At 34.6% G+C, this 25819-nt stretch overlaps 1 protein-coding gene across 1 annotated transcript in view; it reads left to right on the forward strand.

Annotated features, from left to right (window-relative positions):
• Positions 1 to 23007, forward strand: part of TMF1 (TATA element modulatory factor 1) — a 36253-nt gene extending 13246 nt beyond the window's left edge. The window contains exons 6-17 of the mRNA XM_025916127.2: positions 5942 to 6084; positions 6323 to 6489; positions 6781 to 6937; positions 10166 to 10258; positions 10946 to 11102; positions 14465 to 14657; positions 15444 to 15513; positions 15779 to 15871; positions 17290 to 17391; positions 17906 to 18058; positions 19208 to 19333; positions 20082 to 23007. Coding sequence (XP_025771912.1) covers positions 5942 to 6084; positions 6323 to 6489; positions 6781 to 6937; positions 10166 to 10258; positions 10946 to 11102; positions 14465 to 14657; positions 15444 to 15513; positions 15779 to 15871; positions 17290 to 17391; positions 17906 to 18058; positions 19208 to 19333; positions 20082 to 20225 — 1598 coding nt within the window. The 3' untranslated portion in view covers positions 20226 to 23007. The remainder of the gene's footprint in view (positions 1 to 5941; positions 6085 to 6322; positions 6490 to 6780; positions 6938 to 10165; positions 10259 to 10945; positions 11103 to 14464; positions 14658 to 15443; positions 15514 to 15778; positions 15872 to 17289; positions 17392 to 17905; positions 18059 to 19207; positions 19334 to 20081) is intronic.
• Positions 23008 to 25819: the final 2812 nt, after the last annotated feature.

The following is a 25819-nucleotide window of genomic DNA, read 5'->3' on the forward strand; positions in this document are numbered from 1 at the left end:
TTTTGTAATGTTTATTTATTTTTGAGAGAGAGACAGAGTACAGTGGGGGAGGAGCAGAGAGAGAGGGAGACACAGAATCTAAAGCAGGCTCCAGGCTCCGAGCTGTCAGCATAGAACCCGATGTCGGGCTTGAGCCCACAAACCATGAGATCATGACCAGAGCTGAAGTTGGATGCTTAACCAACTGAGCCATCCAGACACCCCTTCTTTTTTAGAATTTTTAATGAATTGGGAAAATATTCACAATTTTAGATAGCAAAAATAAATTACACATTTGTATATACAATATTTTTTATTGAAGTATAATTGCATACAATGTTATATTCCAGGGGTACAAGCTGTGTAGTGATTCAAAAATTCTGTATATTATTCAGTGCTCACCATGAATACAGTCACCATACAACATTATTACTATATTATTGACTATATATACTATATTGTAATTTTTATCCCTGTGACTTATTTTATCACTGGAAATTTACACCTTTTAATCCTCTTCACCTATTTCACCCCTCACACTCTCCCCATGTCATCTTTGGCAACCACCATTTTCTTTCTGTATTTAAGAGTGTGTTTTTATTTTCTTGTTTGTTTTGTGTTTTAGATTCCACATATTAGTGAAATCATATGGTATATCCCTTTCTTTTTCTGATTTATTTCACTTAGCATAATACCTTCTAGGTCTATCTATGTTGTCACAAACGGCAAGATCTCATTCTTTATTATGGCTGAGTAGTATTCCATTGTATGTATGTGTGTATATACACACACTCCGTATTTGCTTTGTCCATTTATCATTGTATGCTTAGATTGTTTCCATATCTTGGCTGTTGTAAATAATGCTGCAATATAGATAGAGCATTATATTTCTTAGAATTAGTGTTTTCTTTTTCTTTGGGTAGATACCTTGTAGGGGGATTGCTGGAACACATCATATTTCTGCTTTTAAATTTTTGGAGAAGCTCCATGTTACTGGAGTTTTTAATACTTAAAATTTCTTGTCTTTTTGATAATAGCCATTCTGCCGTGTGAGGTAATATCTCAAGGTGGTTTTCATTTGCATTTCCCTGATGATTAGTAATGATGATTAGTGATGGTTAGTGACCTTTTTACGTTTCGGTTGGCCCTCTATATGTCTTCTTTGGGAAAATGTTTATTCATGTCCTTTTTCCATTTTTTTAATCAGATTGCTTTTGGGGGAAGGGTTGAATTGTATGAGTTCTTTATATATTTTGGACATTCACCTCTTATTGGCTATGTCATTAAAATATGTCTTCAATTCAGTAGACTGTCTTCTTGTTTTGTTGATGGTTTCCTTTGCTGTACAAAAGGTTTTTATTTTGTTGTAGTCCCAATAGTTTATTTTTGCTTTTGTTTTTCTTGCCTGAGGAGACATATTCATAAATATATTCTAAGGCTGATGTTCAGGGGATTACTGCCTGTGTTTTCTTTCTTAAAAAAAAATTTTTTTTAATGTTTATTTTTGAGAGAGAGAGAGTAGGGAGTGTGTGTGTGCGTGCGGGGGAGGGGCAGAGAGAGCAGGAGACACAGAATCCGAAGCAGGCTCCAGTCTCTGAGCTGTCAGCACAGAACCCAATGTGGGACTCGAACCCACAAACCATGAGATCATGACTTGAGCTGAAGTCGGATGTTTAACCGAAGTCGGATGCTTAACCAACTGAGCCACCCAGGGGCCCTGCTGCCTATGTTTTCTTTTAAGAGTTTTATAATTTCACATCTCACATTTTGGTCTTTAATCCATTTTGAATTTATTTTTGTGTATGGTGTAAGAAAGTGGTCCGGTTTCATTCTTGTTCATGTAGCTGTCCAGTTTTCCCAACACCACTTAACGAAAAGAATATCTTTTCCCCATTATATATTCTTGCCTCCTTTGTCATCAGTTATTTGACCGTATAAGTATGGGTTTATTTCTGGGCTCTCTATCCTGTTTTATTGATCTATGTGTCTGTTTTTGTGCCAGTATCCTACTATTTTGATTACTGTAGCTGTAATCTAGGATTATGATACCTTCAAGCTTTGTTTTTCCTTCTCAAGATTGCTTTGGCTATTTGGGGTCTTTGTGTTTCCATGAAAATTTTAGGCTTACTGTTTCTAGTTGTGTGAAAAATGCTCTTGGTATTTTGATAGGGATTGCATTGAATCTGTAGATTGCTTTGGGTAGTATGGACATTTTAACAATATTAATTCTTCCAGTTCATGAGCATGGTATATCTCTCCATTTGTGTTGTTTTCAATTTTTTTCATTAGTATCAGAGTATAGGTCTTTGATTTTCTTGGTTAAATTTATTCCTAAGTATTTTATTTTATTTATTTTATTGGTGCACTTGTAAATGGGATTATTTCTTAATTGTACTTCCTACTATTTTATTATTAGCATATGGAAATGCAACAGATTTCTGTATATTTTGTATCCTGCAATTTTACTGAATTCACTTATTCTAATAGTTCTTTGGATGGAGTCTTCAGGCTTTTCTAGCTATGGTATTATATCATCTCTAAATAGTGACAATTTTACTTCTTCCTTACTACTTTGGGTGCCTTTTATTTATTTTTCTTGTCCATTTGCTGTAGTTGGTCTTCACTACAATATTATATTAAAGAGGTTAGAGTGCACATCTTTGTCTTCTTCCTGGTCTTAGACGAAAAGCTTGCACTATTTTACCATCAAATATGATGTTAAGCTAAGAATTTTTTCTGTGTTGCCTTTATTATGTTATGTTCCCTTCTAGCCCACTTTGAAATTTTTATCATGCCCAGATACAGTATTTTATATAAAAATGCTTTTTCTGCTTCTATTGAGTTGACTTATGGTTTTTATCCTTTTATTAATGTGATGTTTCATGTTGATTGATTTGCAAATATTGAACCACGTTTGTGTCCTTGGAATAAATCTCACTTGATCGTGGTGAATGATCCTTTTAATGTATTGTTGAATTCAGTTTGCTAATATTTTGTTGAATATTTTTACACCTGTGTTTACCAGGGATATTGGCCTCTCGTTGTCTTTCTTTTTTTAAGGGTCTTTGGTTTTGGTGTCAGGGCAATACCAGTCTTATAGGATAAATTTGAAAAAGTTTTTTTCTATTTGTGGACCAGTTTGAGAAGAATAGGTATTAACTCTTCTTTAAATGGTAGAATTCACCTGTGAAGCCATCTGGTCCTGGGCTTTTGTTTGAGATGAGGAGTCTTGATTACTGATTCAATTTTGTTACTAGTAATCGATCTGTTCAAATTTTCTTGTTCTTTCTGATTTAGTTCTGGGAGATTGTTTCTAGGAATTTATCCATTTTTTTTCTAGGTTGTCCAGTTCACATATATAATCATCATAGTATTCTCTTAAAATTCTTTGCATTTCTGTGCACACCACATTTTCTTTATCCATTTATCCATTGATGGACACTTAGGTTATTTGCATAACTTGACTTTTGTGAATAATGTTGCAGTACACGTGGAAATGCACATGTCTCTGAGGTACTGATTTTATTTCCTTTGGATGTATACCTAGAAGTGGGACTGTTGGATCATATAGTAGTTCTATCTTTAATTTTTTGGGAATCTCCATGCTGTTTTCCATAATGGCTGTACCAGTTTACACTTCTGCCAATAGTATATACCAAGGTTCCCTTTTCACTACATCCTTGCCAATTCTTATCTTTTGCTTGTTGATAATAGGTATCCTGACAGCTGTGAGGTGATATCTCATATAGTTTTGATACGCATTTTTCTGATGATTAGTGATATTGAGTACCTTTTTGTATACTTATTGGCCATTCTTTGTCTTCTTTTGAGAAAGTCTATTCACATCTTTTTTTAAAAAAAATTTTTTTTAATGTTTATTCATTTGTGAGAGACAGAGAGTGAGTGGGGGAGGGGCAGAGAGAGAGAAGGAGACACAGAATCCAAAGCATGCTCCAGGCTCTGAGCTGTCAGCACAGACCCAAAGTGGGGCTCGAACTCACCAACCATGAGATCATGACCTGAGCTGAAGCTAGACACTTAACCGACTGAGCCACCCAGGAGCCCCTCACATCTTTTACCCATTTCTTAATTGGCTTGTTTTTTGCTGTTGAGTTATTGGAGTTCTTTGTTTATTTTGGATATTAATCCCTTATCAAATACATGGCTTGCAAATATTTTCCTCCATTCTGCAGATTATCTCTTCAGTCTGTTGATTTGTTTCCTTTGCTATGCAGTAGTTTTTAGTTTGATGTAATCCCAGTTGTCTATTTTTGCTTTTGTAGTCTGTGCTTTTGGAATCCATACCCAAAAAATCATTGCCAATACCAATGTCAGTTTTTTTTTCCCTATTTTTTTTTCCTAGTAATTTTACACTTTCAGGTATATTAAGTGTTTATTTTGAGTTGACTTTTGTATTTGGTGTGTGGTCCTATTTCATTCTGCCTATGATTATTCAGTTTTCCTGGTATAATTTATTGATGAGACTTCCCTTTCCCCATAGTGTGTTCTTGGTCTCTTTTTTGAAGATCACTTGGCTGTAAATGTATTTCTGAATTCTGTGTGGATTTTCTAGGCTGTTTTGCTCTGCTGGTCTACTATGTTTTTGGTTTTTTTCTTTTAACGTTTATTTATTTTTGAGACAGAGAGCATGCACAGGGGAGGGGCAGAGAGAGAGAGGGAGATACAGAATCCAAAACGGGCTCCAGGCTCTGAGCTGTCAGCACAGAGACCGATGCAGGGCTCGAACTCACAGACCGTGAGATCATGACCTGAGCCGAAGTCGGATGCTTAACCGACCGAGCCACCCAGGCGCCCCTGGTCTACTGTTTTTATGCTAGTACCATACTGTTTTGATAACTCTAGCTTTGTATCATGTCTTAAAATGAGGAAATATGATACTTTCAGCTTTGTTCTTGCTCAGGATTCCTTTGGCTATTTGAGGTCTTCTGTGGTTCCATATGAGTTTTAGGATTTTTAAAAAACTTTGTGAAATTTGCCATTGGACTTTTGTTAGATATTGCATTGAATATGTAGTCCGCTCCTAAATTCATGAGGCTCCATTTCCCAGTAGCAAGTACATTTTGCTTCACAAGCACAACATCATAACCATACCTAAGAAAATCAGTATTTATTCCGAAGTATACTCCAACATATATTTCATCATCCCATTGTCTCTAAAAAGGACTTTTATACCTGATATTTGTCCTGCCCCAAGATCCAGTCAAAGTTTGTATATTGCATTTGGCCATTATGTCTTTTTGGTCTTTCATCAGTCTAGCGATAGGTCTCTCTTCATGACTTTAAAGACTTTGTAGAATCCAGGCCAATTTTCCTATAGTATGCCCCATGTTCAGGAATTTGTCCTTCTCATGATTAGATTCAGATAAAATTTCTGGTAAGAAAGATCACTGGTGACTAACTAAATGGTTAAGATGGTAATAGCCAGATTTCTCCATTGTATTACAAGTAGATTTTTACATTTGTAATTCGTAAGCAATATGTGGGAATGAATTTTAAAAAAATTATGTATTTAAATTCAAGTTAGTTAACATACATTGTAGTATTGGTTTCAGGAGTAGAACCCAGTGATTCATTACTTACATATAACACCCAGTGCTCATCCCAACAAGTGCCGTCCTTAATGCCCATCACCCATTTAGCCCTTCCCCCCATTTACCTCCCTGCTAGCAACCCTCAGTTTGTTCTCTGTTATGTAAGAGTCTCTTATGGTTTGCCTGTGGGAATGATTTCTTAAGGCTAAGAATATTCTGTTACCTATCACCCTTCCATCTAGTAATTTTAGCATTTATTGATGGTTGTCCCAATCAATTTAATGTTCATGGTTATAATATTGTGATTTTAAAAATACTCTATCATTTTATGTCACTGGTTAGATCCAATACACTATCCAGATTCTTAAGGAATCATTATTTGAAAAATTTTTTTTTTTTGCCATTGCTAGGAGAAAAACTTTCAAAACAGCAGCTGCATAATTCTAACATTATTAAGAAATTAAGAGCTAAAGACAAAGAAAATGAAAATATTATTGCAAAACTGAACAAAAAAGTTAAAGAGCTAGAAGAAGAGTTGCAACATTTAAAACAGGTGAATATTAACTATTATCTAAATATATATATTGTTATTACTTCCTATATGAACAATTCGCCATGGTTTATAAAACATTTAGAATAATTTATTGGGATATATCATGGGAAGAATTTGTCAAGCAATTTAATAGATGATAGTTAAGATTTTTCTTCATTACTGTAACACTCAAGATTCCTGGAATACAATTATTTACCATGGTGTTATTAATTGAAAAATACTTTTGTCTGTTTTATAGGTCCTTGATGGCAAAGAAGAGGTTGAGAAACAACATAGAGAAAACATTAAAAAACTAAATTCTGTGGTAGAACGCCAAGAGAAGGATCTTGGCCGACTTCAGGTAGACATGGATGAACTTGAAGAAAAGAACCGAAGTATTCAAGCTGCTCTGGATAGTGCATACAAGTAAGAAAATGAACAAATATACAACTCATTTAAAATCAATTATCAGAACAGGATGTTGAAGAAATACTTCTTCTGTTATTTGATCACTAACAATATTTATAAACTTGGCTATATATGGACTTGTAGTTGGTCAGAGCAAGTTCAACAGAGAGTCCTTACTATGGTCAGTGTTTATTATGGGGTGAACTCTCCCTTATTGTGTAGCTCCTAGGGAAATCTATATGCAAACTTCCTTAACTTGATCATGTAATTAACTATTTTAAATAAAAATTATCAATCCAATTTTTTAAGAGAACTTACTGATCTCCACAAAGCCAATGCTGCAAAAGATAGCGAGGCACAGGAAGCTGCTCTGAGTCGTGAAATGAAAGCCAAAGAAGAACTTTCTGCAGCACTAGAGAAGGCCCAAGAAGAAGCCCGTCAGCAGCAAGAAACATTAGCGATTCAAGTAAGCAAGAGATAATAATTAAATTAGTCTTTAAAAACTTTGTGCTTTTACAAATTAAAGAATACGTTAGCTGGTTTGAGTCAAACTTTATGTAGTGGTACATACAGGTGTTATATTTTGTTTCTAATCTTGTTGGACACTTTTTTCTAAGACTACTGTATTGTGCCAGTCTTGTGTTTTTTGGTTTTTTTAAAATTTTTTTTTTAACATTTATTTATTTTTGAGACAGCATGAACAGGGGAGGGTCAGAGAAAGAAGGAGACACAGAATCTGAAACAGGCTCCAGGCTCTGAGCTATCAGCACAGAGCCGGACGTGGGGCTTGAACCCACGGACCGTGAGATCATGACCTGAGCCGAAGTCGGCCGTTTAACCGACTGAGCCACCCAGGCGCGCCCCCCCTTTTTTTTTTTTTTAATTTTTTTTTAACATTGTGTTTTTTTTAAACCATTGTTAAAGTGATACCTGCGTTATTCTAGTACTGCTTATTTTTGGTGAATTTCAGACTTACTACAGAATATTGTGAAAGGCAGACTGTGTTACTGCACCTATGCAGATAAATACTAGACATTGTGTATAATTTTAGGAGAATCCATATAACTCCTGAGCTTATTCATAACAACTGGGGGAGTCCATACAGTTCAGATAAGGGAGGAAAACCAAAATTTGTCAGGCTTTGTCTTACAAAATCATCAGTTGATGGATACTTGGGTTATTTTCACTTTTGGTTATTACAAATAATACTACTATAAACATTCATGTACACATTTTTGTGTAAACATTTATTTTAAATTCTCTTAGACATAGGGCACCTGGGTGGCTCATTCGGTTAAGCGTCTGACTTCGGCTCAGGTCATGATCTTGCAGTTCGTGGGTTTAAGGCCCGTGTCGGGCTCTGTGCTGACAGCTCAGAGCCTGAAGCCTGCTTTGGATTCTGTGTCTCCCTCTGTCTCTGATGGCTTCATTCCCTGTGCTCTGTCTCTTTCTCAAAAATAAATAAACATTAAAAAAAATTATTAAAAAAAATTCTCTTTGACATATATCCTTAGGTTAGTTTGGTAATCCTATATATAACTTTGTGAAGAGCTGCCAGACTTTCCACAACACCTACACCATTTTACAGTCTCATCAGCAATATGTGAGGGTTTTAGTTTCTATCTTTTGCCAGTGTTTGTTACCTTTTTTTTTTTATTTTTATTTAAAAACATAATTTTTTTTTTTAACGTTTATTTTTGAGACAGAGAGAGACAGAGCATGAACGGGGGAGGGTCAGAGAGAGGGAGACACAGAATCTGAAACAGGCTCCAGGCTCTGAGCTGTCAGCACAGAGCCCGACGCAGGGCTCGAACTCACGGACCGTGAGATTATGACCTGAGCCGAAGTCGGCCGCTTAACCGACTGAGCCACCCAGGCGCCCCTTCTTTTTTTTTTTTAATAGCCCTTTTAGTGGGTATGAAATGGTATCTGATTGTGGTGTATTTGTTTATATTTCCTTAATGACTAATGATGTTGAGCATCTTTTTATGTGCTTACTGGCCATATATATATTTTTGCATCTTCTTTGGAGAAATTTATTCAAACACTCATATCCTTTGCTCATTTTTAAATTGTTGAGTTGTGAGAGTTGTTTATGTGTTCTGCATATTAGGTCTTTATCAAAGGTAGGATTTGCAAATATTTTTTCCCATTTTATAGGTTGTCTTTCATTTTCTCAATAGTGTCCTTTGATGTATAGGTTTTTTAAATTTTGGTGAAGTCCATCTTCTTTATTTTTTCTTTTGTTGCCTGTGCTTCAGGCATCGTATTTAAGACACCATTGCTTAGTCCAAGGTCATGCAGGTGTTCCCCTGTTTCCTTCTAAGAATTTTATAGTTTTAGCTCTTGCATTTAGGTTTTTTGCACATGGATGTCCAGCTGTCACAGGACCATTTATTGAAAAGATCATTCTTTCCTCATTGAGCGCAGTGCAATTTTGATTTAATTTTACATAAATATGTAGAAAATTTACATGATTCCAAAGTGAGAACTGTATAACCGTATATCGAGACAACATTTGCTTCCAACTTAGCTCCTCCCCGTCCCCTTTCTTTGCCTATAAGTAGCCATTTTACTAGTGTTTGGTTTGTTTTTTCAGTGTTTCTGTTTGTAAATGAAAGAAAATATACAGGTCTATAAATTTACCTATATACCTCTGCATATACACTAGCATAATAACAAAAAGTAGGGGAATGGGAGACAGAGAGCATATGGTGGTACTATTTATAAAATTATCACCTTTTGTAAGTAACATCAGTTTTGTGTATTAACTTCTTACCTTTCTATGTATTTTTAAGTAATTGATACCATGTATATTAGTTTTTTCATTTAAGATTTAATTATAAATTTTTACATATTCTTCACATTCATCATAATTTTTTCTAAGTTTATTTATTTTGAGAGAGAGAGAGTATGCCCACACACGTATGTGGGAAAGAGGCAGAGAGGGAGAGAGAATGTATGCTGTCAGCTCAGAGCCTGACACAAGCTCAGTCTCATGGAACTGTGAGATCATGACCTGGGCCAGAATCAAGAGTCGGATGCTTAACTGACTAAACCACCCCGGCGCCCACATTCATCATAATTTTTAATGGGAATATTATATTCATGTATCAAACTTTGCAAAAATAGATTACTGGTGGATATGTGGAATATTTCCTGTTTTGTCTATTTTTGCTAGTCTAGCTAACAGCATAGTGGGGAGTATCTTTTATATTTATATCTGCTTTTGTTGAGTCAATTCTCAAGACTAGGATGACCAAGTGAAAAAGATGAAAAATTTTATGATCCTTTAAACATGTCTTCATAATGTTTTACAGAAACACTGTAGTGGTTTACATCTGCAGTTGTGTATTAGGAATAGCAGCTTGCTTTTATAGCTATCACATTCTGCTTTACATTGCGAATATTTATAGATGCATTGTCTCTCCTTCTGTATTGTACAGTGGCTGTGCCTTGTACCTATTTATATACTTTTTTTTGGCCTAACAGTGGTTTTCTGAGTATATATTGGGTACATATACAGTTTAGAATTGCTTGATGAATGGGTTGTGTGCTAACCATGTGAAAAAGCTCATTGGATAGTAGAAGTATTCTACATAAACAGCAAGTGCGCACAGCACAGTATGCAGGTAGGAAGTTGCGGGTAATGTTTTGTTACCATCTGTGCTAGTGTGTACGGGTTCTCATACAGGTGGGAGACCTCAGGCTGGCACTGCAACGTGCAGAGCAAGCGGCTGCCAGAAGAGAGGATTATTTGCGCCATGAGATCGGTGAACTCCAGCAGGTACTGTCACAGTTTCCCTAAACACAAATCCAAGATGTGTTTTCCTAGAAATAAAAAATGGCTCGGTGGGGATACTGTTCATGGAATTGAGATGATTACTACCATACTTAGCATTTATTTGCTGTATTGTTTTGTGCCTTATATGAATAAAATCAGAGGGGGCACCTTAAAAAAAAGAAACATGAAAAGCCCTAGGTTTTTTTATGGAAAATAATTTGTGATAGATTTATTTCTCAGCATTGTCTTTTCGTTTGTTATAACTAGTTTATTATTATCAGTCTTTGATTACTGTTAGGTAGATAGGAGACCACTCTGTTAATTTTCAATAAGCGAACATGAATGGGAAAAGGGAGAGAAAATGCAACTCAGATTGATCTTTCTGTTTTTATAAATACTTAGAAATATTTGGGTGATGAGACAATTGCTGGGAGGTTTGGATGATAGTCTCTTTTACCTTCAGGTAATCAAAAGCTATCTTTATGTTTGAAAACCTTATACAGAAGCACTTATTTACATACTATTATGCTTCGTAACTCTAATTTAAAGATTGAATAATTGGAAAATAATGTAAATAATTTTTTCTTGGGAAAACAATATTGTCCAGAAATCTCTCATGAAGTTTGTTGCTAGTGTTTTCAGAGCTTTTATTGCTGTTAGTGGTAATGACTTAAGAATTTCACCATTCAGAGACTTCAGGAAGCAGAGAATCGAAACCAAGAGCTGAGTCAAAGTGTTTCATCAACAACAAGACCATTGCTTCGACAGATAGAAAATTTGCAAGCAACTCTAGGGTCCCAGACATCATCGTGGGAGAAGTTAGAGAAGAATCTTTCTGATAGGCTTGGTAACTGATTTCTTTAGTTCTTAAGCTCAGTGTAGAAGCTTGTTTATAGAATTAGAATAATGGCATAAAATTGAAATTCTTGATCTGATAGTTATATCTTATGTCTAAGTTGTAGATTTTTACCTCTTCTGTTTTTTTACATTTATTTTCTAATATCCTAATTGACCCTTTCAAACCACTTGTTTTCCCTTACACAGTGTGTCAGATACTGTCCCAAATACTAGCATGCCATCCTTTCATTTTTACAGACTGCTGCACTCATTCTTTTCCTTGTCTCTTGCTAAATCTGACCCCTTTCTAGCTTGTCTGCAATAATGTAGGATGTAGAAATCAGGATTCTAGTTGTTGGTAGAATTCCAGGAGCAGAGATAGATCTAAGGAGGATCCCGATCAAACTCTACTAGACAGATGATGCGGAGTCTTTAGAGTCTTTTTTATAGAAATGCCCCAGGTTGCCCTTCTGTGATGTTATTAAGAAAATTATACTAAGATGTTTTTGCAAGCATAGACTAGTACATATGCATATATATGTACATGGGTATACATATACATATATTAGATATCCCAGAAGCTGGCAAGTTCATGAAAAATTCATGTGTCCCATTCTGTGCCTAAATATAACTGTCATTTGAGACACTGTGGTCTAGTGATAAAAGCAGGCCTGAATGGGTGTCCTTGTAAGCCATGAGGGGTAAACTAGATTAGTGGTTTTCAAACAGTATTTGCTAGATCCCTTAGATGTCTTAGGACTAGCTCTCATGGTGAGAGGGAAGCTCTATAATGAGAGGTGCTCGATGTATCTCTCTAGGCTGCTGTAATGAGAGTAGTTCCTCTTTTGTCTTTTTTTTTTTTTTTGAGTTCCATGTGAGATGATGTCTGGAAAAAGATTCATCTGCTTAAATCACTGAACTTAATGAACCCTTATATGTTGTGTAATTTGTAGGTGTAAGTTTTGGGGTCCATCAATTGTTATTGAGACCCATTTGTTATGAAAATAAGACATCTGAAAATGACACCTCATGAAAAGAATAATTATTTTGCAATAAATGAAAAGTAGAAGCTGTTAATTTTTGTGGTTTTTAAACTGGAGTCTACATACACTCGAGGGTATGTGGTATTGTGCTGGAATGTAGGCAAAGCCAAGGGACAGATGTAGTAAATAGTATTTTTTTTTTTTAAATGTTTATTTTTGAGACAGAGACAGAACATGAACGGGGGACAGTAGAGAGAGAGAGGGAGACACAGAATCCGAATCAGGCTCCAGGCTCAGAGCTGTCAGCACAGAGCCTGATGCGGGGCTCGAACTCATGGACCATCAGATCGTGACCTGAGCCGAAGTCGGACGCTTAACCGACTGAGCCACCCAGGCGCCCCGTAAATAGTATTTTTAATAGGAGCACAGAGGGCCACCTGGGTGGCTCAGTTGGTTGAGCATCCAACTCTTGATTTTAGCTCAGGTCATGATCCCAGGGTTGTGGGATCGAGCCCCATGACCGGCTCTGCACTGAGCTTGGAGCTTGCTTAAGGTTCTCTCTCTCTCCCTCAGCCCATCTACCCCTCTCAGTCTATCTCTCTCAAATTAAAAAAAAAAAAAAAAAGAAAGAAAATAGCACAGATACAGTATGTAACAATATAAAGTGAAAAATAGAGATGGTGTTAAGTCTATTTTGGTGGGGGGGAGAAGTAGAATTTTCGGTTAAATCTTGAGTTGTATGCACTAATCTTTTTTTAATTGAAAATTTTGATTGAGATAATTGTAGATTCACTTGCAGTTATAAGAAATAATACAGTTGGTACTTTGCATGCTTTATCCAACATCCCCAAATGTTAACACTGCAAAATTAAAATATAATATCACAACCATTACGTTGACTTGATACAATCTACTGATTTTAATCAGATTTTCCCAGTTCTAATGGTACTCATTTGTGTGTGTCTGTATTAAGTACTGCACAATTTTGTCATTTGTGTGTGTTCATGTCCCCATCTCTGCACTCAAGATGTTGAACACTTCTAGCACCACAAAGATCCTTTACGTTGTCCTTTTAAAACCTCACTTTGCCATCCTCGTGGCCTTTCTCACCTGTCTCAAATCTTGGCAATCACTAATCTGTCCTCTGTCTAAAATTATGGAATTTCAAAATGTTACAGCAATAGAATTACATACTGTGTGACAATTTGGGATTGGCTTTTTTTTTTTTCTCTTGCAGCATAATTCCCGGGAAGTTTGTTTAAGTTACTGTGTGTATCAGTGATTTAGTCTTTTCATTGCTCATTGTGTTTCCATGGTATGTGCGTAGCACATTTTCTTTAACCATCTACCTAATGAAGGATATCTGGGCTCATTCTAGATTTTTTCACACAAATAAAGCTCTGGTGAACATTCTTGTCCAGGTTTTAGAGTGAACATGTTTTCATTTCTCTGGTGAATGCTTAAGTGTTCACTTACTGGGTTGTGTGGGTAGTTGTGTGTTTAGTTTTTTAAAAAAATGCCAAACTGTTTTTCCAAAGTGGCTGTAGGTGTGACAGGAATCTAGTCGCTCCATATCCTTGCCAGCAAGGATGTTGTCTTTTCCCTGTTTTTTCTTAATAGTGGTTCAGACAGGTGTGTAGTGATATCTGACTGTGATTTTCATTTTCATTTCCCTAATGACTAATGTTGAATATATTTCATGTGCTTATTTTTCATTCCTATAGCCTCTTGAGTGAAATAACTTTTCATGTCTTGCCTATTTTCTAACTGGATTCTTTATTTTCGCTACTGAGTTTTGAGACTTTTTTTTATATATTCTAGACACTAGACTTAGATAATGTGTTTTGCATTTTTTCCCTCCAACTCCGTAGCTTGTCTTTTTATCCTATTCGCAAAAGCAAAAGTTTAAAATTTTGAAGGTGTCCAATTTATCTGTTTTTCTTTAATGGCTCTGCTTTTGGTGTCTAACAAATATTCCTTGCCTGTCCCTAGATGTTGAAGATTTCTCCTGTAGTCTTTTTTTTTATTGTTTTACAGTTTTGTTTTACGTTTAAGTTTATGATCCATTTTGAGTTAATTTTCATTTATGGTAGAAGTTTAGTTTGAGGTTCCTTTTTTTTCCTTTTTGCCTGTGGATATCCAGTTGCTCCAGCACCATTTGTTGATATTTTAAAATATGTGACTCCACATACAAATTGAAATATTTTGGGAAAAAGTAATAAAGCAGATAGAAGCAGATTTGTTCTTTTGTTTGTTGGAGGCAGTCCTGCTTTTGGCAATAAACTGATTTCAGTATGGCTCCTTGAATCATTAACAGTTTGAAGTCAGAATCTACTTGATATTTTGGCCTCTTGATATATGTGATTTTTCTTTTTTACCCTACCATCAGGTGAATCCCAGACCTTGTTGGCAGCAGCAGTTGAAAGAGAACGTGCAGCTACAGAAGAACTCCTTGCCAACAAAATTCAAATGTCTTCCATGGAGTCACAGAATTCTCTCTTAAGGCAGGAAAATAGTAGATTTCAGGCCCAGCTAGAATCAGAGAAAAATAAGCTAAGAAAACTGGAGGATGAAAATAGTAGGTGAGCATGTTTCTTGAGTGTTATTCTTGGTATTTTGTGCCATATTAAAGCATGTAAAAAGAATGTTAAAGTGTTTCAAGTCAGAATCATTAGTAATAGAATATTGTAGCCAGGTGGTTTGGGGATTCACTGAACTTTACATAGATAGGTTCATGAAATTGTGTGGCATGTTCTGTGTGTATTTGCATTTTCCAGGGGAAGGATTCATTAATCGGTTTTTTTAAAGGAATCTGTAAGTGCAAAATAGTTTGGAGACCACTCATTGGAGTTACTTTTATAGTTTTATATTTTACAAGGGTCTTAGCAGTATTCCAGTCTTTCTAAATAAATGTCTGGCTTCTTTGGAACCATAAGCTATAAAAGCCATCTCTCTGAATTTTTATTAAGACTGTGATTAGTGTGGTTTTACTCTTTTTTTCCTTAGAGATTTTAATTAGAAAAAAGTGGTGAAGTAAAAATGATTTATGAAATAAAATACCTGAACATCTATAAACATTTTCAAAGAACTCCCTAAGAAGCTTTTGCAGAATCTGAACCTGTTATAGACTGGTGGTATTCAAAATTCTTTTTTTTTTTAATTAAATCCTAGCATAGAGCAGCAATACACTAAAATGCACAGAAGTAGTAGCTTAGCTTCTGAATGTAAAACCCACATCATCTGGAAAATATGGTTGGGAAATCAAGCTGGAAATAGAAATTACTATTAAAGAGTTAATAAAGTAGTGAGTTTTCAGTAGTCCGTACTATCATCTCCTTTTTTTTGTTTACTTCTCTCTGGCTTACTAGGTACCAGGTTGAATTAGAAAACCTAAAAGATGAATATGTAAGAACACTTGAAGAGACAAGGAAAGAAAAGGTATTTAACTATGTTTGCTCAAGAAAAAAAAAAAAAGAAAAAAACCAATGTTTGCTCACTTCTAGGGCTTCCACCCGAGAATAGTTGGGGATGGTAATGAACTAATGAGATGCCATGATGAAATGGGTGATAAGACTACTTTTGGAACTTGGTCTTTAGTAGTAAAACAAATGGGAATATATGTTTTATGTTCTTGACTTTAAAGTTGACTTACAATGATGATTTAGCTTCACAGAAATTACCTAACTATATTTTTCTCCATTAGACACTATTGAATAGTCAGTTAGAAATGGAGAAAATGAAAGTTGAACAAGAAAGGAAGAAAGCAGTTTTCACCCAAGAAGCAGTAAAAGAAAAGGTATTGAATTTTGGTTTTTGTTTTGTTTTTGGGGTAACCAGTTAGTGGTGTTGTTATTAAACGTTGTTATATAATTTTAGTTATACTTTATAAATACCATTTCTAATGTCTAACATCAATAGAGTGATAAATTCTAATATTCAGTAGCCTGTCAGGGTAGATCCAAAGTAACTTAAGTTTATCCAAAGAGATCTGTGATTTCTAGGATTTGAATCACAGAACCTCTTGCCCATTTTTAAATGAATTTTGTGTTCTCTCACTGAAACTAATATACCTCATTAGGCCCCTAGGCACTGTGGGAATAAAACTAGTTTATTCTCTTTATTTCTGGTTAATGAAAGCAATTTTTTAAAATGAGTTTCCTGTATAGGATTAGACTATACTTGATAGATAGCATGATATGTTAAAACTACCTACATGTATATGGAGATTACCTTTTGAATTTATTTGGAATTTTATTTATTTATTTATTTATTTCAAATTTTTTTTTTTTTATGTTTGTTTTTGAGAGAGAGAGAGAGAGAGAGAGAGACAGAGCATGAGTGGGGGAGGAGGAGGAGGAGGAGGAGGAGGAGGAGGAGGAGAGAGAGAGAGAGAGAGAGAGAGAGAGAGAGAGAGAGAGAGAGAGAGAGAGAGAATCTGAAGAAGGCTCCAGGCTCTGAGATGTCAGCACAGAACCCGACACGGGGCTCAGACTCTCAAACCGTGAGATCATGACCTGAGCCAAAGTCGGATGCTTAACCAACTGAGCCACCCAGGTGCCCCAAATTTATTTGGAATTTTAAAAATACATAGTAAAAATAAAATGGGGAGGAACTGGGTGACTCATTCAGTTGAGCGACTGACTCCTGATTTCGGCTTGGGTCATGGTCTTAACCCCAATCGTGAGTTTGAGCCTTGCATTGGGCTCTGCGCGGACAACATAGAGCCTGCTTGAGATTCTTACTCTCCCTCTTTCGCTGCCCCTTCCCTGCTTGCACTCTCCCTCTCTTTCCCTGTCAAAATAAATAATCATTAAAAAAAATAAAATGGATAAGCCAGAAAATTTGTGGTTTGTAACACTCATTAGCAACCTGATTCTAAAGAATTAGGTTTAATTGGTGGTTATGTTATACACATAATGTATAATCATATGAAGAAGTTAGTTCATATACTTGCTAGAACAAAAACATTCTCATTCCATTAAAAGTAAATTATGTTGTAATATAAATGGTTCCTTAGATGATTTGACCAAGTCTGTCTAGTTTTTAAGTTACTAAGTATTTGTGCCTTTATTAAAGACTTCAGATATCCTATCTGTAACATTTTATGAGGAAATAAGAATGAGTCTTTGTTGTCATTTATCCTAAAAAAGTTTACTAGTTTTTTTTACCATTTTAGTCTTTAATGTGATCTGAATTTTTTTTTTACTCCCTAAGGAACGGAAGCCATTTTCTGTTTCTAGCACTCCCACAATGTCACGATCAAGTTCAATAAGTGGAGTTGATATGGCAGGGCTACAGACATCTTTTCTGTCTCAGGTGGTATTTTATTTCTTACATGTGCCTAGTTGTTAAACTGAACGATGATGGGATTCCTGGGTGGCTCAGTTGGTTGAGCGTCCAATTCTTAGTTTTGACTCAGGTCGTGATCTCAGAGTTTGTGGGTTTGAGCCCCATGTGAGCTCCACACTGACACTGTGGAGGCTCTTTGGGACTCTCTCTCTCTGGCTCTCCCCCAGCTTTCTCTGTCTTTGTCTCTCTCCCCCTCTCCCCCTCCCCCTCTCAAAAGAAATAATACAATTTAAAAAAATAAATAAACTGAATGATGGTAAAGGAAATTCAGGTAGCATTTTGGCTATCAACTATGACCTTGCCATTCCATAGGCAACTCATGTGAATATTCTTGAAGAAGTTCTAATTGGACTGAGGAACTGTAGATGATTTTCTGACTTTGAAAAAGTTACAGACATTTTAAAGCAAGAATTAACAACCATTTTGTTTTGGAACTCAGTCTGTAGTAACTGAAAAACTGTATATGGTTCGTTTAATATAGGATGAGCCTCATGATCATTCATTTGGACCAATGTCTGTATCAGCAAATGGAAACAATCTTTATGATGCTGTAAGAATGGGAGCAGGATCCAGCATTATTGAAAATCTACAGTCTCAGCTAAAGCTGAGGGAAGGAGAAATTACTCATTTACAGGTATTGGAAAAATTAAATGTGCTACTGAAGTCAATGAAATTTTGGGGCCCAATAAATAGCACCCTTCGTTTCCACCTCAAGTCTAAGCAAATTGAGATATAAAGTGAAATGGTTGCATATGAAGTTTAAAATGTATCACATATATCTATAATACAGACTGGAGAAATTAGCCAAGGATAAGAGCCGAATGAGCCTGCTAATGGACTGCCAGAATTAGGAATGCTGACCTGCTCCACATAGCACAGCCAGTGCTGGACTGTAGTGGGCCTCCCCCTGTGCTGTAGCTTGCTGTAGCTAAGACTTGGAAGCATCTAGGAGAGCAGAGAGCTCCCTGCAGGCACCTTTTTCCAAACATTAAAAAGAGGGAAGTTGCTTATCTGAACATCGTCATTTTATTCTTCCCAAATTTACCATTTAGTTTAATCGCTCCCCTTTGTGAGGAAGGAGTAGAGAATATGAGCGAGATGAGAACTATAACACCTGCACATGAAAGGAAACGTCATGAGTAGGGAAGGAGCACCCTCCCATCTTACCTTGCTTTTTAAAAATTGAATATAGTGAGAGATGTATCTGATTTCAGTGTTAAACTTAATACACTCAGAAGTAAATCTTTCCTCTTTTATTTTCATTATATACTTTTAGGTAGTTGAAAGTATTACTCCATTAAAGAAGAAGTGTTTGAATTGGGGGGAAAAATCAGAATAATTTTAATACATGTTATATTTGGGTAGCCCAGTGTGTTATGCTTGAGGGCCCATATTAACTTCTTTGGTAGTGATGATAGATTCTTTCAATATGACCTGCACAGCTGGGCCTGCATTAAAGTATGTTTTTATTTCTCTGAGTTTCTGTAGTAATTTAGAATAACTGAAATACATGCTGCTTTTCTAGAGAAAAATATAGGGCTGCATATTTCAAACAGTGAATTTTCTTTAGTTCTTTTTCTTTCATAGTGAGCCCTGTAGATGGTTATCTCTGAGGAAAGCAGAAAGCCTTATTTTTGCCACCATTTCCTTAAGAAAGTGTTATTTCATGGTTATTTGTTGACATGTCTATTTTTTCAAAAATAATATTGAATTTGTTTATATTAGTGGGACTATTAGACAAGATATATATTTATTTAAATTTGTTTCTGGTGATGTTTCTCAGCTGGAAATTGGCAATCTAGAAAAAACCCGCTCAATAATGGCTGAAGAGCTGGTTAAATTAACTAATCAAAATGATGAACTTGAAGAGAAAGTGAAGGAGATACCCAAACTTCGAACTCAGCTAAGAGTAAGTATTCTTCACTTAGGGATAAGTCTAAGATATTTTTATCCAGTTGTACTAAATCTCATATTTTTAGCTTACATAAAATGCATATGTATAAGTTAATGATTTGTTTAAAAACTGGTATTAATATTTCAGTAAAGAAGTTTAAAGAATCTTCTAGCTTGTCACATTACACAAAGTATTTTTCATAATCATGTGTAGCCCTAATATAGGAAAATAACTAGATTTTATTTGACCATGGCTCATTTATAATATAGCTCTTTTACAAGATCTTACTAGTATTTTGTTCATTGATGTTATGTGTATCATTGCAATTTGCATATTTGGCATAAGGGGTCACAGTTAGGCCATAGATGAGAATATATTTTCTTTCAGCTTTTTTTGTGGGGTAAATGCCAGGTAATAATTAAACTGCAATGAACCAGAAAGACTAAAATTTGATCACATGTATGTTAATGGGAGAAAAGACAGATTAAGCTTTATATAGGGAGAATTATAGAATGGTGGAGATATATGGCAAAATTGATAGCCATTTGGCTTAGGTTTTTTTCTTTCCTTTTTTTAATTCCTTTACTTGCTGTTTATTCCAATGGGTTGGAGTATCAGTTTAATTTTTATAAGAGATCACAATATACCTTTATTTAGATTGTAATGTGTTTACTGGTCAACTGGTGACTCATTTATAATAAAAATATAATATTAAAGATGTTTTATGAAGTTATTTTAAAAATTGTGAACACATTTTTTGTAGGATTTGGATCAGAGATACAACACTATTCTGCAGATGTATGGAGAGAAAGCAGAAGAGGCAGAAGAACTTCGATTAGATCTTGAAGATGTAAAAAATATGTATAAGACTCAAATAGATGAACTTTTAAGACAAAGACTCAGTTAACTTCTAAAAATTACATTCCCATCAAACTGAATGTAAACATTTAATATCTAAAATGTAGACTTCCAATAAATTCTTTTATAGAATTAGAAAGTGGAATTTACTGTAGAGTTCAAAAACTGAAAAAAATTTGTTTTATAGTATATAGTAATAATTGCAATTAAATTATTTTGTGCAATATTTGAACTTTATTTTTGAAACTATTCTTTAAAGATTTATTTTTTAAAGCACCTTTTTTTTTCTTTCTTTTTTTTTTTTTTTTTTTGTCTTGAAAGCACAGAGATTAACTACTTTTCCTCATATCAGTATGGTTAGGGAAAGAGAATGGTGTTCATATGGTGTTCATATGTGGTATTGTAAATATATAATTAATTGTCTCTCTAATTTATATGTGTTTGTATATATTAAGGACATTTAAAGAGTGGTATTAACATACTAAAACTTTGAAATCTTCCACAATTCAACATGTCTAATTATTACTTGCTGAAAATGAACATTTAGTCTTCAGGTAAAAAAAAATATTAAACCTGCAATTACTAAATTTTGAGCTAATTTTTTTTTTTAAGTAGAAGTCATGCTGACACTGTCTGAAGTTTAAAGGGTGAATGATTTAAACTTAAAAATTTTTGTGGCCCGTGAAATTATTTCACCCAAATTCTATAATTAAGTCTGTGAAAAGTTTACCTCTCTGGTAAAAGCTATACCTATTCAGTTAGTTATATAGACATGATTGGATAGTGGAAAAATTTTACTTACAATGATTTTTTGATGGTATCAGTGACATTTAAGTGATTTTGAAGTATTGTTTTACTACCCTATAAAATGAATCAAAAGTGATAAAATAATAACATAATTTTCTCTTAAAAATTAATTGTTCACATTTTGTAAAGCCTTATTTTTTGGCACATTAAAAATCAATGTTTGATATTACAGAATATTCATAACAAAATAGAGAGGTTATAGGAGTTAATTTAAATTTGGCATTTTGCAGTTCTGTGTAATTTATCATTTTACTTTTTCTCAAAACTTAATTTAAACACAAAAATAGTGTGGAAAAAGCTTTAAAAACAGCTATGCTTTCTTTCAAATGTTATTTTGTTTAAAAGTTAACTAGGCTGTGTTTTAGATTTGTGATATATTTTGATACATTTTATTACTCAAAGTCATTTAGCTGCCTTTAGGTGGGAATAAAAACTCGCATTTAAAATTTAGTTTAATTTTAAACACTAGAACTTGGGAGTATAGCTACAAGCAAGCCATGTTGAAGAATTTGGAATGCTTTTCAGGGCAATTCAAGTGACCTCATTTTTATTCTTTTTGTATTCCAGACAGTGTTTCTGTCATGGATCTCTGATTTGTAGCACTAATAAATACTCTTTCAGTGTGAACCAAACTCATACAATTAATTTTCTATATATTAGTGGTAAGAAGCAGTGTAATAGCTTTTTGTCAGCTTGGATTTTTTTTTTTTTGTTTTTTTTTTTTGTTTTTTAATATTCAGGGGCTGACAAGGAATGACAAGACTGATAGCAATAAAAAAATGTACAGAATTAGAAAATATAGGAAACTTAAGTTGCAAAATTCTGTCAAGCATTTGAAACTAGAAGTTTAGAAATTACAAAACTATTCTTTTAAAATATCTATTAGTGAGAAAATAAAGTCTTCAGTTGTGGAGAAAAGATTGAAATAAAACCTATACCTTTCAATTTCAAAGTAGTAAACATTCTCTTTTCTTAATTCTTATTAACATTAATAAAATCAATTCAACTTAAAATTTTAAAAGTGTTTTCAATTTATTTAACTCAAAAATGATAAGCATTTGTTTAAAGCCTTGGCTATATATTACCTTATGTTCTTTATCCAAAAATTAATAATGAATAGTCATACGTATTTTATTATACACTTAGATGTCTCAGTACATTTTTATAAGTTGAGAAGGTGTAGGGAATGAGTTTCTTGAAAAATTCCACTAAGTGGCAGAACACCTATAGAATTTTGGTTGCTGTATTTTGCTGTGTGTCATTAAAACTTCTCCATCCATATTCTAGTAAGGTAATGTTTATAATAGTTTGCAATCAGATGTTTCTAATCTTGAAAGAAAATAGATATTACAAATGATAATAATTTCAACAATATAAAAAAAGAGTAGAAGAGGTGTGAACCTTGTTGATATGTAGACAGCTGAATACAGACTAGGTGTTTTTCCAACTCCTGGGAAGCTAAATTGATGACTACCATTTCTTTCTTTTTCATTTCCTCTTTTTTGAGAAGTTCCAGTTGTATACTCCTTAGCATATGGGAATGTACCGAATGTATCTGTATTATGATTTGAAGTATTCTGAATATGAATAACTTCTGACCTGGGGAAACATGAGTTTTTGGAGTTAATTAAGTGAATTTTTTTTTCGCATGATCCCTCAATTGGCATTTGATTTCTTAATTGAAAATTTCTGCAGATGTGTATTAAAAGTATATGATTTGTAGTATTTAGAAAATATCCACAAGAAAAAAAAGAAAGTGACTATAGATATCTTTATCTTGTTTTACTATTTGTCTAGTATATATACATTTTTTTCTAGTGTATCATAATTTTTTATTTTCCTTTAAAAATCTAATCGCCCGTATTTCATTCAGTTTTACACTGCAACTTTAATTTCATATTTTGTAAAGGGCTAAAAGTATGATTTAAACTACAGATTGACATAATATTTTAATTCTAAATGAAAGGTAATGTAAATAAGCATGGATCTGATTTTAATAAAGATTTTAAAATATTAATAATTTATTTCATTGTTAACGTAATTTAGACTGGCCAATGACTAATAGTATTGTTTTATGAAGATAATATAACTTGTATAACTTTGGAGTTCGTTTTTTTTAAGTTTATTTTTATCTATTTTGAGACAGAGAGAGGGGGAGAGAGAGAGAGAGAGAGAGAGAGAGTGGGGGAGGGGCAGAGAGAGAGGGGGAGGCAGAATCCCAAGCAGGTTCAGGCCTGTCCATGTGGAGCTGACTTGGGGCTTGAACTCCTGAACCTTGAGGTCATAACCTGGCCAAAACCAAGAGTCAGACACTTAGCTGACTGAGTCACCTAAGTACCCCTAAAATACATATTTTAAAATGAGGATAAGCCCAACTTATATTGTAACTTATATTGTGAAGACTGTTAATAGTATTAAGGATAGTTTTTCTAATGAAGATATGTTTTTGGAAAACAATTCTGAGAATTTCCTTTTGCCACTAAATTACTGTAAGGATAATTAGTCTTTTAAAAATCACACTGTCGGGATATTCTTCTAAAAGTCTTAAAACAGTTATGTATTGAAATAATAGTAGATAAAATAAGTTGTCCTGTCTTCCTGAGTTACCTACCCTGAGTTCATACTGTTTGTACTATTGAACTTTGCAACTTTGATTCTTAGAAATACAAGCTTTTGCCCTAACATCTATCCATTCTAACTTTAGCAAATCAAGATCTTTTAATAAGACAGAAGGGAAATTAGTGGTTTTTTCTTCTTAATACTAAATACTTCTCAAAACAAATAAAAAAGCCCCAAATTCTTCAGTGGTCCACGATTGCGGCACAGAATTTGCTATTGGTGCTATCCAGAATTTATTCCCCATTCTGCCCTGCTTCTAACTAAGCTAAGTTTAAATTTAGAAACTTCAAATAATACTAAGCAAAGGGGTATTAAGAGGTGTTGCTGTTTGCTTAATATTGAGCTCTCTTGTTGCTGTTACATGTAGTGACGAACAGAGGTGTTCTTTCAGTTTTTTACAACGCCATGCCCATTTGTCTCCTGAAATTTCAGTCTTCATTTTAAAAAATACATACTGTTCACAAATCTGTGGTCATGTTGATTATGGCAAACACACTGCTTACTTACTTTGTTACTGTGGAAAGAATTAACTGAAATATGCTCATAATCCCTTATCCACTGTTTTGAAGTCTAGAAAACTCTGAAAACTAATTGGTATTTTTATAAGTTTATTACCAGATCTGCTTTGGTGGTAAAGCCTGACCTTTACTGACATGGGGCTATTTAGAGGCTTTATCTCATTCGGTGTGAGTAATCATATATTTTGTGCAGAACTGTGTGGGATTATGGGGTGTTAAGCCAGGGCACAGTGAAGGTGTTAAGTAGTAAACTGTGTGCAACACCCTATTCTTTCCAAAAAAAATTCAGGAACACATATGGTTCCAAGGATTTTGGAAGAGGGATTGTATACCTACCTACACTGTTATCTTCAGATCAGCCTTTAAAGTCCATACCATTATTTCCATTTATTTTTATTTTATTTTTTTTAAATTTACATTCAAATTAGCATATAGTGCAACAATGATTTCAGGAGTAGATTCCTTGATGCCCCTTATCCATTTAGCCCATCCCCCCCCCCACAATCTCTCCACTAACCCTCAGTTTGTTCTCCATATTTATGAGTCTACTTCTGTTTTGTCCCCATCCCTGTTTTTATATTATTTTTGTTTCCCTTCCCTTATGTTCATCTGTTTTGTCTCTTAAAGTCCTCATATGAGTGAAGTCATATGATATTTGTTTTTCTCTGACTAATTTCACTTAGCATAATACCCTCCAGTCCCATCCACGGAGTTGCAAATGGTCCATTTTTAAAATGAAGAATGGTCTACTTGCTTAGGTTCATATGGCAAGTAAGTGGCAATGATGCGGTTCTCATTTGTGCTGTTCAGCTCCAGAGAGCATGCTCTGAACCATTAAGTGCAGTGTCTTTCTCCTTTTCTGTAAAACCATAAGCATATAGATCACTTTAGCATAAGACCAACTTTTGTCAAAACTTCACTTAAAACTTCAGCCTTTGAATTACAGTTTAAAGCAGCTGGATGTATCAGAGAGCCAATCAGCTGTATGCTCATAGTTCAGCATTTTGCTGACACTGAGCCAGCCAAGTGTCGCTATGTGTGTAGCAAGCTTAAAACATATAATAAAATTGCAATGCACTATAAAAATTATATAAAATTTCAAACCTGTACAAATGAGAGAACAGATTATGAATCCCCAGACACTCGCTAACATACTCTTTAACAGGGTTCAACAGTTCATGGCCCATTTTGTTTCATTTATAGTCCATGTGTGCTTCATCTCAATCCACACTTTATAAAAAAATTTTAATGTTTATTTTTGAGAGAGAGAGAGACTGTGAGCAGGGGAGGGACAGAGAGAGAGGGAGACACAGAATCTGAAGCAGGCTCCAGGCTCCAAGCTGTCAGCACAGAGCCTGATGCGGGGCTCGAACTCCCAAACCGCGAGATCATGACCTGAGCTGAAGTCGGGCGCTTAATCAACTGAGCCACCCAGGTGCCCCTCAATCCACACTATTTTGAAGCAAGTTTCAGACATATGATTTGATTATCATATTTAAGTATGGAAAGTTTCTGTAAAAAGTACCTCATCATTTGATTACGTGCAGCATGCATGACTCATATAGGAAAGATGGGATAAATATGTTTGATTTGTTTACTTCATTTACCAGTTTTCACATGAAGAGTTGGTTCCCTTCTGCCATCAGAGATGAACAGTGAGGTTTTGGCTTATGTATTTGGTTGATTGGTTGGAACTTTT

The sequence above is a fragment of the Puma concolor genome, chromosome A2 (genome assembly GCF_028749965.1).
Source record: "Puma concolor isolate L17-30 chromosome A2, mPumCon1.1.hap2, whole genome shotgun sequence".
In the NCBI taxonomy this organism is placed as follows: Eukaryota; Metazoa; Chordata; class Mammalia; order Carnivora; family Felidae; genus Puma; species Puma concolor.